This window comes from Aedes aegypti, chromosome 2 (assembly GCF_002204515.2).
Source record: "Aedes aegypti strain LVP_AGWG chromosome 2, AaegL5.0 Primary Assembly, whole genome shotgun sequence".
In the NCBI taxonomy this organism is placed as follows: Eukaryota; Metazoa; Arthropoda; class Insecta; order Diptera; family Culicidae; genus Aedes; species Aedes aegypti.
Window position 1 is genome coordinate 455,557,232 of NC_035108.1, and position 15,954 is coordinate 455,573,185.

Genomic DNA, 15,954 nt, shown 5'->3' on the forward strand with positions numbered 1-15,954 from the left:
AAATTTGGACTTTGGGTTCGATTCATCTTCACCTTTAAATTATCTATCCAACATCTGAAATGCATTATCAACGGAAATTACGTTTTTCTCACGAAAGTTAATGAACAATTGCATCCAGTCATTGAATACCCACAACTGATCGATACTCAACCCCTCCTGACAACGTTCTCATCAACTAACCCAGAGTACAACTGCCCTCAGCTTCGTTGCGTGACATCACAGAAACTTCCCAACATCGTTCGTCATCAATGAACGCCATGCTAGACGATCGCCGCCAAGTGCAGCTGCACTTGCACTTTCGGATAAATCTACTACCGAGTTGTTTAGTTACATTCACAAATCGGCGGCGGGTGCAAATGTATTTATTGGCCGTATGTATGCACGCGAAGCAATATCTAGGTACTCAATTGCCAGAGCCAGAGCGTTACAACCGATCGCGTTCAAATCGTATCGTCCGTCAGTCGCTATGAGCACGTGCAACAGGTAAAACGCTCCTAAACAGTTTTCCTCCAGCGATGGAACGGTTTTAGCACGAACGATCGTCGAAGTTAATTAGTCGGAAACGCAGCAATTTCCAATTGCGGATATCATTTTGACAAATCATTTTTTGGAAGTAAGTCATGCAGGCTTGTTTTGAGTGATCTGCTTTTAATCGTTTTAAACCTACAATAAACTGGAACATTGAACCAGATTCAGATGTGTAGTGTGGTAGTTTAACTCAACGTTGACCGTTTAGGTTGGCTCACCAAACAGCAGCAATTATCAATGAACTGTTGAACTGTATGCTACCGGAGCAGTTGAATAGTGATCAAACGAACGGAATGCCTGCCGAGGAAGAGTTCGAACTGACGACAAAGCCGCTACTCAATTTTGTGCCATCGACATTGAAGTTTTGCAATGTTTACTACACGGTTGACGGTCGGTGTGATTCACTGAGGGGTGATCGATCAATGTTTAATTGCATAGCTATCATTTCTATTACAGGGAAGGAAATTCTCAGCGATGTGTCGGGGAAGTTCAAACATGGACGGCTGGTGGCTTTGATGGGACCTTCCGGAGCGGGGAAGTCGTCGCTGTTGAATGTGCTGGCCGGAATGAATCTGTTCGGGCTGAGTGGATCGATTATAATTGGAGATGAGCCGGTCGAAGAGAACGATCCTCGAAGTGTCTACGTAGAGCAGGATTGCCCTCTACTGAGCTATTTGACAGTGCGTGGAACGATGACTTACGCGGTTGATATGAAGATGCCCCGAAGTACATCTAGGAAGGAAAAGAGAAATAAGGTAGGCAATCATAGGGCAGGTTTAAGATCATTTGCTAACTTTGAAATTCTAGATCAAAGAAATTCTCCAGCTGTTAGGTTTGGAGAACAGCTCATCAACCTTGGTGAAGAACTTGTCTGGAGGAGAGCAGAAGAGGCTATCGGTAGCGGTAGAGTTGATCACGAATCCAGCGGTAATGTTGTTGGATGAACCTACCAGTGGGCTTGACAGTGTAGCTTCGACGCAGATCATATCCCACTTGAAATCGTTGGCCATGGGAGGACGCACAATCGTTTGCACTATTCATCAACCCGCGTCCAGTTTGTTCCAGTTATTCGATGACGTCTATTTGCTGGTCAAAGGACGTTGCGTCTACTTCGGCTCAATCGAAGGTATGGTTCCAACGCTGGAGTCAGCAGGTTTTCATTGTCCAGAGTACTACAATCCAGCGGACTTTGCAATCGAAGTTCTTACCTCAGGAGACGACGCATCGAAGGAAACGATGATCGCTCGTACGAGAGCAGAAATGCGCGATCTGTTCGAAGGTGGACCATCAAGCCCAACAATGAACCGACCGGATGTGGTTGTAAGGCGCTACCAAGTGCCTTTTTGGTATCAGTTTTTGGTATTGCTCAAAAGATCAGCGATCTCTACTGCTAAGGATGAGGTTTGTTAGTTGAATATTATCTTTGCAGCTCAAAAGGCCGGACAAATCTTGATTGCTGTAAATGGCTCTTTCTCAGAAACTAGATAACCGAATTGAATTATTTTGAAGCTACAGTGGCCGTTCAATTTTGGCAACATGTCAATTAATTTAATGTTGCCTCAATCAAACCGTACCAAAATCAAAGATTATTGATTTTATTAGAACTTGTATCAGTGCAATAATTTACCTATTTTGAAAATGCTAAGCCTCCTAAGGCCCACAGAAACAATGAGATTAACAGGATTGGTGACTGACTCTAATTCATTTTTTGTATTTTGATGTTTAGAAAAAAAAAAGAGTAAAGATAAAAGTTGGATATGCGCCCTGGATCTTCCTCGTTTTTCTAAGCGGTATACACCCAATTCTGTTTTTGCACGGAAAATGCGTACCGTGCAAAAAAAGTTTTCAGTTCAAAATTTCAAAAACCTTGCAAAAAAAGTAACACCAGTTCTCGACGATTCATGCAAAAATAAGGTTTTGGCGGAAAAATATGTATGGAAACTTTTTTTGTACGGCCGTGTAAAAAAAATCCGTGCAAAAACAGAATCGGGTGTAATACATAATTTCAACTAACATGACAACAACAACAACAAAAGATCAAAGTTTTCAAGAGGCAACTTATTCTGAATAAATAATACTCTACTAATAATGTTTTCAAATGGAACAATGATGGCTGATCAAAAGACACAGACGAAATTCTGTAAGTACTGATAAATGTGGCAAAAATGACCGTTTCTCATATTGCTCTAGAAGCTCATCAAATTTTTCTGGATTTTCGGACCTATCTGAAATTGGCAAAAGGTCATTGAAGATTAATTTTTACCATCTAGAGGGCTCATAACAGATCTAGGATGCACTTGAATCCCTAATAGAGAAAGGCAGGGTCTACAGGGATGTGGACACTTGTAGAATGGTTCTAAGCTTTCTTGTATCACACCAAATTTCATGGTTGTGCAAAACAAATGCAAAAGAATACATTTCACACGGAAAAAAATCCGTTGCCGGAATCATGAACAAAAAGTCATGAATTCATAAAATTTTATGTTTCATGATATCATGACTTAAAGTCATGAAATCGTGACTATTATGCAAGAATTTGTATGTTCAGGGCGTTACAGAAATCTAACTGTCATTTTCTTTACCTTAGTCAACGTGTCTCATGGCGATCGGTGATGTTTTCTAGTGAAATTATAAAAAAAGTTTTGTTTTTGAACAAGTTTAAGTTCTTCGGAACTATGTCATCATAGCGATGACATTCTTGGCGAAATTTCCGTGAGTTCCCACATTGTTCCAAAATGTACTTACTTCTTCCTGACTATAAAGAACCGGGTAACGTTTTACTTCGAGCAAAGATTTTGCTTGACAAGCTCGTCGGCGATTTGGCGTTTGGAAGTGATGCATTCCTCACATCTCATAACAGAGCAGCTCACAAAAGTCTTTCGGTGGCCGAATGTTCCAGTTCCACTTTCAACATCCGCTTCGTTAAAAAGTGTTCCATCACTCATGTAATAAACCAGCATTTTGTGAGCCCAGGGACCATTTGCCAATTCAATTGATGCTCGCAACAACATTTTGCGTACAAACCTAACCAACGAATGTAAGCGTTCCTGCTGAAGATGTGGCACTCGTTATGTTGACGTTTTTGGAATGTTTTCACGGTTTATTACAGAACTACCGGCACAAAAACCGTAACTATTTTAATCTTCATTTTATTTGTTAACAAATGGCAACTATGAACAATTCGGATCTTAATTGACGTATAATGCCTGTTTTCATGAAATGATTTCATGATTCAGGGATCCTGCGTCATGATTTCATGACTCAATTTGCCACTTTTCAGCACCAAAATTGAAATCATAAATGACAGGCATCTAAATACATGAAAAGTGCTCATGTTTTCATGAACTGTGTTCATGATATCAGATCCTGCTTCATGATTTCATGACCGGAATTGCCACTTTTCGCATCAAAAATAGGCATCATAAATGACAGATGACTAAATTCATGAATAGTGCTTATGTTTCCATGAATTTTATTCATGGTTCCAGCATACATGCTTCATGATTTGAGGATTTAAATTGACATTTTTCTTCGCTAAAAATTGAAAACGTAACGTACAGTCGGCATTACGGTAAAATGCTTCATGATTTCATGACTTTTGGTCATGGTGTATTTTCATAACATGAAAACAGACCTTCCTCCCGAAATCATGACTCTTTCTCCTGTTTTAGAGTGCCGCATTTTTACCCGTGCAATGAGTTCTAGTGACATTGGCCACCTCCTGGCATATTCTCTCAGGGAAGTGGTCACTCTCAAAATGATTCTGAAACCTCTCCTGCAACACACCAGATTTTACGGTTTTACTGAACAGGCTGAATTATATTTCAATTGATTGCAATTTAACATATTGATAGTTAATAATAACATATTGATTAGTTCTGATGACATTAGCCTTCCTTAGTCTGAATTTTTTGGAGAAAGCTTAAAAAACATAAGATAGCTCTTCTCGATTTACACGGAGAAATTTTGTATACCCTTATTTTGAATTAACTTTACTCAAAATTAAGTGTATTGATTATAGTTTCAACCCAAAACCTTTCGATATTCTCTTTCTTCAATGTTTCAATGTTGTCAAAAATAACGATAGCTGTTCTACCAAATATGGCAAATTTGACTAACTGCAATTTTTCTTAAACTTGGGTTGAAAGAACTCAATTTTACGTTAAATCAACTTAATATTAATTGAGACCTTGAAAATTTAGCCAAAATAGGGTAGTTGGGCTCAACTACGGAATTGCGTTGAAACAACCCAAAATTGAGTTCAATACCGTTTCCGTCTAGAGCCTACATCCATAAATCAACAGATACGCATAGTTGTTTAGTATTTTAGAAGTAAGCTTAGTTAACCCTCTAATACCCAAATTTTTATTTTCGATTTAAGTATTATTTTTCGTTATCTAAAATCGTTCTAAACACGTTTTGGGCATTTATTTATTTTTATTCACAAATTTTTAAATTTTGGTTTTTGATTTTTATAATTTTTATTTTTGAACATCCCTAGCTTTTTTCATTTTTTCTTGAAGCCTTTTCTAGTTGTTGATTTTTGGCAATAATAAAAATTTAAATTGTTACAATATTTTTAAAAATATTAAATTTTTATTTTTTTTTTCGGAGCGTATTTTATTTTCCGTGTAACTAACGGAAAAACAGGTTTGAAATTATTTGAATACCACCAGGCTCTTTGTTTGTGATAGGTTAATCGTAGAAAAATATAAAAGGTACGATTTTTTATATTACATGTTAAATGAAGCCCAGGCATTTGTAGGTTATATAATAATGCAATTTTTCAAACAATTTCTAAAAATACAAAAAAGTTTCAAAAGTCATAAAAAACTTTTCTTATATGCGTGTTATGAGTCAAGGTATAAGCCAAAAATAAAATCATTTTGATTTCCGAGCTACGGAAAAATACACAAAATTTCAAAGTGTACCCCGTCTAAAGGCGGGGTTGGGTATTAAAGGGTTAATTGGTTCTACTCTCTTTTTATAACGAGTTTTGCAGTCAGTTATTTTTATGTTTTATGGAAAAAGTGTTCAATATCAGCAGAAAGAGATACGGTTGCCCAACTAAGTGGAATCGTGGTAACATTATGCTAAAAGATTGCGGTAGCTTAGCTGTAGTATGATTGGTAATGCGTCCGTGTACTGAACAGAAACTGTAGGTTCAAGTCCCGCCGGCTACAGAATCTTTTAGCTTAATGTTACCACAATTTTGACTGCTTTATTTGGTAAACATGTCTCTCCTTTCTCCTAAGAAGTAATAATTGTCAATTAAGTATAGACAAATTCTCTTCACTTGAAAAGGAGTCAATATTTCCAAAATTTGGAATTTCTCGATTTTTTGTTGTAACTGATGCAAACAGTTAAAATACTTTACTTTCTCAAAGACAATAGGGTTCTAAAGAGTATAAGAAGGATACTGTCACGTTGGAGGTTAAAACATGATATTTATGCTACCTATGATCAGTGTTGACCAGACTCATTTCCCCGAAATTCGAATTGTGAAGCCATGAACTGTTATAACTGTGCGTTGTATTCCTGAGATGGAGGGGGAGGTGGTTGGGCTTGAGTGTTGCACATGGGATCCGACAGTTTCGATCTCGGTGGGCCGCAATTCAAGTTTCGGTGAAATGATTCGCACTCACTCACTCACTCATTTCATTTCACCGAAACTTGAATTGTGGCTCTTTAGGATCAAAATTGATCGATTTTGTGTGCAGTACTCAAGCTTAACCATCTGCTTTTCTATCTTAGGAGGATAGAGCATGGTTGTAATAGTTCGTGGCTTCGTAGTTCGGAATATTTTATTTTCGGGGAAATGAGTCTGAGCAACACTGCCTATGATCACAGATAACAAATATTCAAGGCATAACAAACATCTTCTGGACACCTGTCTAAAGATTCAAACTGATTTACGTTCAATTCACTAGCGCCTCCAAGCAACGTGTTGCGACAAGCAAGGGTTAAAAATGGATATCTAGAAAAGTTGATTGTTTGCCACTGTCATCATCATGGCTATCAAGCGATACTAGCGCCGCACAGTGGCCCAGATTCAAAACCTTATAGCAAAAGCTACGCGTTGGGAAAATGGCATGTGAACTTTTCAAATTCGTTTTCCATGCGAATATTTAAAAAATTCCTGTGAATTACAACATGTTAAAATCTTAATGATTTCACAACTTGCTTTTCACTACGATATATTTCCGAGAAAAATATGAGGATAGTGAAAACTAGTTTAATGTTTGTGTTACACGGTGCGAAGACGTATGATAGTGAGACTGATATTTTCATTATGGGACAATTTGATTTGCTGTTTTTTTTCCTACTTTTTTCCGAACAAATCATAATACTTCATAAGTGCAGCTGAAAGACGGGAACGGGATTTTTTTTTTATTTCACTTACGCCATTTTAAAATGTTACGCTTGGAAAAGTGGGTGAAAAAACTACAAAAACGCTTATATCTTTTCATATGAAAATTTTAGAGGTATGACGTCTTGAGAGAAAATGTGTGTTTTGCTCATATCTAAAACTCTTCAGAACATAGTAGGCCTGAAAAATTGATATTTTCGTTAGTATTTAGGAAAACACGATTTTTAACTATACATTTTTTAAAGTGACCTATAAACATTGGCGAAAATCTGAAAACAGAAATAAACGAAAAAAAAAATTGATCACAAATATGTTTCACCTTTTAAAATCTAATTACTAAGCCAAAATGAAGAGTAAAATTTGACATGTCGTCAGCAAACTTGTTCGTTTGAAATTTTTCTAAAAGATTACTCAAACAAAAAAGGATGTTTCAAAATTTAAACCTTTCCATCTTTTTCTAGAAAGATACAGAACTCAATTACAAACATTTCGAAATTATCTTCAAACCTGTTTTGCGACATCAGGTATCAGAAGGCCGGCTCCAAAGGCACGTTCCCCACCAGTTGGGAGATTTGTGCCATCGCCATATTTGAGCCTATTTCATCATCTACCCGATGGGAGAGGAAAGGGAAGGGAAAGATGGGAGGAAATAGGAGTGGGGTCCCTTGAAGAGGGAAGATCGCATAAGCGAAATGAAAGCATGTAGCTCCATATCACAATGGGTTCGAACAGCGCCCTAAAAAGGGCACTGCAAAACGCATGAGCGTAAAGAGAGCCTATAGCTCATTACCACAGCGGGTTAAGAATAACAGGATGTCCTGAAAATTCAGGCTTCTGAATTCAGTTTCACTTAATAAGTGTTTACCAAGTAATTTGAATCGCATTTGCGCAAAAACTGGACAGTTACATATCAGGTGATACGAAGTTCCATAATCGGAGTCACAACTATCACACACAAATGAGTCAGCACGCTGAATATTTGCCATGTGATAGTTGAGTCGGCAGTGCCCTGTCAACGCTCTGACCAAGAGACTGCAATTCTGCTTTGACAGATTTGTTAAATACTTCGCCACCTTTGGAGATGGCTCAGTAATATACAATTTTGTTTGACGACACGACTCCAAACTATTCCAATATTGCTTGTGCTGAGTTGCCGCCCAAGAGTTTATCTGAAGCTTCACCCAGCACTTCGAAATTGGAATAGCCGGCTCAGGGCCAATGAAGTCATGCGATGCTCCATCGCGAGCTAGCTCATCAGCCAATTCATTTCCAGCGATGGAAGAATGGCCAGGTACCCATACAAGGTTTACAGAGTTGACTGAATTCAGTTCCTCAATTTGAGTTCGACATGCGATAACAAGCTTCGACCTTGAGTTGGCCGAAGCGAGAGCTTTTATAGCAGCCTGACTATCTGAACAGAAGTATATGACTTTACCCATTACGCGCTGTTGAAGTGCTGATTGCACTCCACACATAAGAGCAAATATTTCCGCCTGAAAAACGGTGCAGTTTCTACCAAGTGAGTAAAACTGATTCAGCCTTAGCTCACGAGAATATACTCCTGCACCAGCTCTACCTTCAAGAAGGGAGCCATCAGTGTAACATACTATATTGTTTGATATACTTCTTTCCAAATAGCCAGACGTCCACTCTTCCCGTGAAGGGAATTGTGTGGTAAATGTCCTGTAAGGAAAGTTACAAGCAATTGTGAGATCACTTGGAGCAAGGACAATTTTGTCCCAATTCAGCAAAAGTGGAAACAACGAAGTGTGTGTAGATCTACGATTCACTGGATTTTTCTCCAGTAGATCCAGTACCCATAAACGATAAGAGCAAGAAAGTGCTTCTTGTTTAAGATATATGTGTAGTGGCGCAACGTCGAAAAGGGCCTCGAGCGCTGCTGTGGGAGTTGTAGAGAACGCACCAGACATCGCCATCAAGCACATCCTTTGGAGATGGCCCAATTTTGATTGGATTGTTCTCACTTCGCCCTTTTGCCACCACACAAGACATCTTTATGCCAATATTGGTCGAACAACTGTTGTGTAAATCCATTTGATATATTTAGGTTTGAGGCCCCAAGTTTTACCAAAGGTTCGCCGGCATTGACCGAAGGCCATGCAAGCTTTTTTGACTCTGAAATCAATGTGAGGTGTCCATGAAAGTTTGGAATCTAGAATGACTCCGACATACTTTACTTGATCAGTCACATTAATCTCAGTGCCAAAAAGACGTAAAGGTCGAATTCCATCGCGGTTTCGTCTTTCCGTGAAAAGAACAATAGATGTTTTATTCGGGTTAACCGAAAGGCCATATTGGCGACACCAACTCTCGACTACCTGAAGAGCACTTTGCATCAGGTCGAATAGGGTGCTTATGCACATACCAACTATCAGAGCTAGATAGTCGTCGGCAAATCCATAAGTTGGAAAACCGCAATCATTGAGTTGCCTCAATAGCGTATCTGCTACGAGATTCCACAAAAGTGGTGACAAGACTCTCCCTTGGGGGCATCCGCAAACACTCAATTTTCGAATCGCTGCTTGACGCAATGTCGAGAAGAGATGTCGGTTTTTGGGCATTTGATGAATTCAAAGGCTTATCAAAGGCACCCTCAATTTCCAAGAAAACACCCAAGCACGATTGCTTCTGAGCGAATGCTTTCTCGATATCGTATACAACTTTGTGTAAAAGAGTCACAGTGGACTTTCCAGATTGGTAAGCATGTTGATTCACATGAAGAGGCATGTTTGCCAAATAAACATCACGGATGTGATGATCGATAATGCGTTCCAGACATTTCAGAAGAAAAGAGGTCAGACTGATTGGTCTAAAACTCTTCGCTTCCTCATACGACGCACGGCCTCCTTTTGGGATAAACTTTACAGTAATATCACGCCAGGATTTGGGAATGTACCCGGTAGCAAAACTGCTTACAAGTAGCTTTTTCAAAACATGTTTGATAGACTCAAATCCCTTTTGGAGCAGAACAGGATAAATCCCATCCGCTCCTGGAGATTTGAAAGGAGCAAAACTATTAAGTGCCCATTGAATCGATTCAGTAGTTACGATACTGCGAGCCGAGGCCAGAGACTCGTAACTACACACAGCAAAAAAATTTTAAATTTACATGTCACGTAAACTTTCATGATTGTCATGTGAATCGAATTATCATTTGACATTAAACGATACATAATGTAAACTGCCTCATTGCATTCAGGAATGCTTGCAAACTTGAGTGAAACTGAAACATTTCATGATCTTGCATCCAACATTCGCCAATGTTGCATGATTTCTTGCATCTTGAAAGTGAAATTGAGAACAAGATCGCTCAGTTTACATGATTCCACGTTGAATATTCTGCCAAAAATAATGCACATGGATGGATCGACGGCTTGTCATTCCATGTGCATTATTTATGATTGAATTTTCAGCGGGAAAATCATGTAAATCGAGCCGTTTTGCAAGCAACATTCTTTGAGAGAAGGCGTTTCGCGTTCAATATTAGGCAATTTGGTAACAATGTTGTATATAATAGATGTGTTTATAGGTTTTATCATTGAATAATACATGAGAGATGGCTTTACATGATTGAAACTAAAATAACGTTACGTGTAAATCTAAGATTTTTTTGGTGTGCATGAAAAGACATTTGGTTCATCCGTAGATGCTATGTCCACACATCCGGGGAAGTGTGTATTGAATAAACATTCTAAAACTTCTTCATCGGAAGAAGTAAAGTCACCATTAGGTAAGCGAATTTCGTTCACTTGGAAATCCTTACATTTTGCAAGGATTTTGTTCAACCGACTGACTTCACTCAAACTGGAAACATTTGTACAAAGGTTTTTCCAGCCGGATCGTTCAGCAGAACGGAGAGCCTTCTTGTAAGCCTTGCGAGCCGACTTGAACGACTCTGATCCAGCTGAACGGCGTCTGTTCCAACTCCTTCTACATTGTTTCCTGAGTCTAGTCAGATCGGAATTCCACCATGGGGTCCCTCTTGTAGTCTTTACAGACCGCAGAGGACATGCTTCTTCAAAAGCTTCCATAATGTAGGATGTTGTAGTACCAACGGCATCATCCAGATCACTTGGATTTTCAATGGACGGAGAATATCCATGAAATTTGGTCGCAACCAATTTAATATAGAGTTCCCAGTTTGTTGATCGGGGATTTCTAAAACGCAAAGTCTGCGCAACTACATTTGAATGTTCAAAGAAGATGTAGCGATGATCAGATAATGATTCCTCATCTGATACATGCCAATTCGTCAACTCGTGACTGATTCTGTTCGAGCAGAGCGTTATGTCTAACACTTCTTCTCTATTAGAAACCATGAAGGTTGGGCGATTGCCTATGTTAAGTAATCCAAGGTCTGTACTACTTAAGTATTCCATCAGACTGGAGCCTCTCAAATTGATATCTGAGCTGCCCCAGATGATGTGATGAGCATTGGCATCACTGCCCACAATCAGCGGAAGGCCTTTTGTTACGCAGTGTACGACAACTCGTTTGAAGTCATCCGTTGGGGATGGTTCATCATGTGGTAAATATACCGAACAATAGACGTATTTCCTGTTGAGGTCACCAACAGAAACATCGATTGTGACAGCACATACATCTCTGGTAGTTAACTCAGAAATGAGTGTAGCAACGATTGCTTTATTAACGAGCACGCATGCGCAGGGCATGGAGCGTGAGTTTGCCATTTTAAGTTTGCTGAAAGTAGCAAAAACTGGGTCCACAAGGTTACCTAGATAAAAGTTCCCTCTACGAAAGTAGGCTCGAACTAGCGCCACTTGGGCTGCACCATTTTGCATGAGTCTGCAAAGATTGATCCTTGCTGTTCTTTTATGCTGAAGATTGATCTGAGCTAACCTAACCGTAGCCACTACCCAAACTAGGCAGGATTAAGCTTTTTGCAATCTCAGCACGAAAAAGACCAGCAACGAAAAAACCAGATCGGTATCTATTTAAAGTCGCCAAAGGCGAAAGAGCACAGAATACACTGTGTAAAACGCATAATGCGAATCCATATAGGTGATAATTTAAATTATATGTCAACATATTCATAATCCCACCCTTTTTAAGCCTCAGGATAAAGACTGAAGAAGGGCAGCCGATTATCACAAAGAAGAAACACAAGGTCACCTGCACCATTGCTCCGGGTAGCACAGGAAGGACTCAATACCGTGGAGGGCGCCCTAGTACCCCACAGGCTCCGTTAGCGGTTAGGTTTTATTTAGACCCCCTAACCATTCATTCCTAGGCACGGTACGCATCACACCATAAATTAGGGGTCACCTGTGAGGTGTACTTTTACCACCGGAACAGGCAGTCCGTAGTGTTAATTCTTAGCCAGTTGAAACAACCGCTACCGACACTACGCGGCTATCTAGGCTGCTCGGGAAAAGGAGGTTAATATTGATGATTAACTCCTGACGTGCCCAAGCAGCCCCGTCACATCAAAATGTGGTCTTCGGCAAAGTTGTAGCTGGGAAGTTTTCACATGAGATGAGTGTGTTCACTTTTTCATAAAATGTTATGACGAAGAGATAGAGGGCTGAACACAAAAGATTGGCGTTTTCCATAGTAATCTCCATATAAACTTCAAATGGCGTGTGCACAGTCAAATTTCTTCCGAATCACTTCAAACTTTGGGAAGAAGCTATTTACCATAATATAAATCGATTAAGAATAGGGGAGCTAAAATTTCAAAATTTGCATCAGTCTACTGTACATTCAAGAAATTGACCATTTGTAGACCGATTCTGAAACCTGATTTGTTACGCACCTAACTCCATAACTTTGTAAAACAATTTCATTGTGAGACATATAACTGTCCCCTGGCTGCATTAGACAACACGTAGGCGATTCGGAAAATCTGTCTAATGCCAGCAGGATTCATTGATATGTCTTCCAAATATTTGATTTCTCGAATAAAGTAGGGTTCTATCTATTATAAATGTTAAGTTATGGTGACACGGGAGACCGTGTTATTTTCCCTATCTTTTGTCTCACTCTAACAATTATCATCAAAACTTTGCAGAAGCAAATCTCTAGTTCTAGTGAACCGAATAAACTGAAAACTTATCGGGTTGTGCACTACATATATATAATTATAGTGATACATTTTTCGCATCGATATATTGAGTGGTTCTTGAGATTTGCTTCTTCAAATGGAGAGGGTGATTAAAACACCGTCCCGTGCGGCCTTAATAGAGAACATGTTTTGCAAAACTAAGCCTACACCTTTCTATTCATATTCAAGTCTAAAAATTGTTCTTGATGTGGAATCTTAATCTTTATCCACCATTCGGAAGTTGAGTGTTTTCAGGCACGATTACGCTTTTTGAAAAGCTATACTTCACTGGGGTATTAAGTAGCACTATAATGCATAAATTCATAATTTTGCCTCTAGAATCAATCTTAAATAATATGATACTAAATTTAAAACTTTCTGTAAATTAAAAAAAAATATATGTTTCTAGAACAATAGAAAAATCGTTCATCCATTGCAAAGTTTATAAGACTTCCAGAACATATACAATGGCCCCTGGATGACCTAAATATGTTCATTTGTATTCATAAGCACATTTAGTTTCAGAGGGGAAGTACGCATTAGCTTGAAAAACAACTTTTTAGCGGTCTGTCTGTTGTACATTTTCGATACCCTCATGTGAATATAGTTTTGATAGGGGCGTAATATCAATATCCATATAATGGTTCTTATCATAAAGTTTTAAGAGTTTACATGTGACTTGTGCATAAGTTAAGGCTGCCCCAAACTAACGCGTTTTTTTTCAGCGAGAGCGCATTGATTTGAGGGAGCCTTTATATCAACTGCACAAAAACCATACTTTTTTGGGCATCAACTGATTTATGCGTTATAAACCAATGTTAAGATTTTAGATGGAGTTAGCTTTAATTTTTTAAACTTAACTTTTAAACTTTTTTATGAATGCCAATTTTAAGCGCCATTATTGCATTTTACGTTTTTTCTTGAAATGTACATCTCCCTGCATTCGTAGCTTTCACAGATGTTCTGTTGATAAAATTCACAATTTTGAAATTTTTGAAGCCAATTTGTAGTTGTTATGAAAATGAAAATAGTCATCATGAATAAGTAGCATAGTGTCTAACTAATGCAATACATCTTTTTCCGTACATATATTCCTCAACTTCACATTATAAATAACAATAGAAAATCAAACCTATCCAAGTTATGTGCATGTCCAAGTTATATACGATACGCTATGTCACACCTCTATCCGCCTCGCATAGGTAAAGAGGAAAGGTCAAGGGTAGCATCGAAAAGTTTGTAATTTGGTTTCTGAGAACGAGTCATTTGATGAAAAGGCTTTCGATGGGTTAAACGGCTAATCTTGATCATCCATTCGTTTCTCCACAGTTCTTCCTAAAAGTACGAGTCGGACTGTACTTAGCCCTAGGAATAGTGTTCGGCGTAGTTCATTACAACATAGGAAACGACGCCAGTAAAGTGATCGCCAATGTCAGTTGCTACTTCCAAATCTTTGCGATCGTTTACTTTTGCAACGCCATGGCTGTGATAAATTGTAAGAAATGCTGAAATCCTTAACAAATCGTGATTCAAACAGTATACGTTTTTCGCAGATACTGAAGAAGCAAACGTCACCATCAAGGAAATCGCCAACAATTGGTATTCTCGTGAGGCGTACTTCCTGGCCAAACTGCTGAATGATCTCCCGCTCCAAATCATCTGCCCTATTCTTATGCTTCCCTCACTGTACTACCTCTCCGATCAGCCCCTGGAACCGAATCGTTTCGCCATGGTTTGGTTGATGGTTTTCTTCGGTGGAATCATCGGCCAGTACATTGGAGTGTTCGCAGGAGTTTGTTTCAATCAGAAAACGCAAAATTTCGTCGTTGCGAATGCCTGCATTGTTCCATTGCTATTTTCCGGATTTTTCGTCAATTCCAAAGATTTGGTGCCGTATCTGAAGCCGATGAGCGATGTGTCATTTTTCCAGTATCTTTTTCATGGGGCGATGCAGGCCGTGTACGGATACGGCCGGGAGAATCTCAAGTGCCAGCAGATTTATTGCCACTACAAGAAACCGGCCAGTATTTTGGAGCAGTTCGACATCGATCCGTACGGGTTTGGGAGAAATGCTGCGATTCTTGGCGGTATTATAAGTATTTTATTGGTAACTATTTATGTCGCTTTCGTTGTTAGGTTAAGGCGTTTTAAGTGAAATAAGTAATGCTATTATAATATTTCTGACTAGTTTATTTACTTCCCGAATTTCACCTAACTGCTGAAAGGATACCAGTACAACCACATATTTATTTTTCATTGTGTATTTATTGTTCACTAAAACGAATATTTTCTTATATACAAACTCCCAGTGTTTTCTTGTGGAAGAGCAGAGCTTCCATAAAGCAAGTAAACACGTCAGCATTTCAGAGTTTGAAATAAATTTAAAATTTTCAGCATGGATTAGACAGATGTACTACCAAACTTTCATTTGAGACTAATTTTGTTCATATCGGTCTATTCTTGCGAACACACCAACAATTTATGTCGAAAAAGAGCCAAAAAGGTTGAGCAGGCCTGATCTAGAGCAAGTTGATGAAGTGTTCCAGTATAAGCTGATGGAGTACCGCCGTGCGGGGTGTGGCTAGTAATAACTTATTCTTGGAATTTGTTGTATTGTTTTCATTATTCTGGTATAGCTTGGTGTAAAAATGAGTGGTTCAATTTCAACCCTCATGACGGTAGTTTTAGTACAGTTGCGAAGTTCTAGACACCGTGTTTAGCTCATACGAACAAACGTTTTCTTTTGGTGAGTTGAACAAATTATGATGGAATTCAACTAGTAATTCATCAAACAATCCGAACATAAATATCTTATAGAAAATCTTCAAGAAGTCTTCAAGAGATTTCGCCAGAAATTTATTGTTATTTCTAAAGGGATTTTTCTTGGTTTTTCTTTTTCTTGGCTCCTGGAATGTTCAAGGTTTAGAAAAAAAAAATGTGTTGGAATCTTTGAATCTTATAGAATATCTAG

General features: G+C 38.7%; 1 protein-coding gene across 2 annotated transcripts; it reads left to right on the forward strand.

The window, feature by feature from the left end:
- The first annotated feature begins 362 nt into the window (after nt 1-362).
- Nucleotides 363-15,160, forward strand: LOC5570850 (ATP-binding cassette sub-family G member 4). Of its 2 annotated transcripts, none has more exons than XM_021848103.1 (6): nt 363-613; nt 691-918; nt 985-1,283; nt 1,336-1,929; nt 14,313-14,478; nt 14,537-15,160. In XM_021848103.1, the coding sequence occupies exons 2-6, from the start codon at nt 783-785 to the stop codon at nt 15,136-15,138; spliced, it is 1,797 nt and encodes a 598-aa protein (XP_021703795.1). In that variant the 5' UTR covers nt 363-613; nt 691-782; the 3' UTR covers nt 15,139-15,160. The 2 variants fall into 2 exon arrangements, with proteins under 2 accessions (XP_021703795.1, XP_021703796.1); XM_021848104.1 differs by having other exon boundaries at nt 737-918.
- The last annotated feature ends 794 nt before the right edge of the window (nt 15,161-15,954 follow it).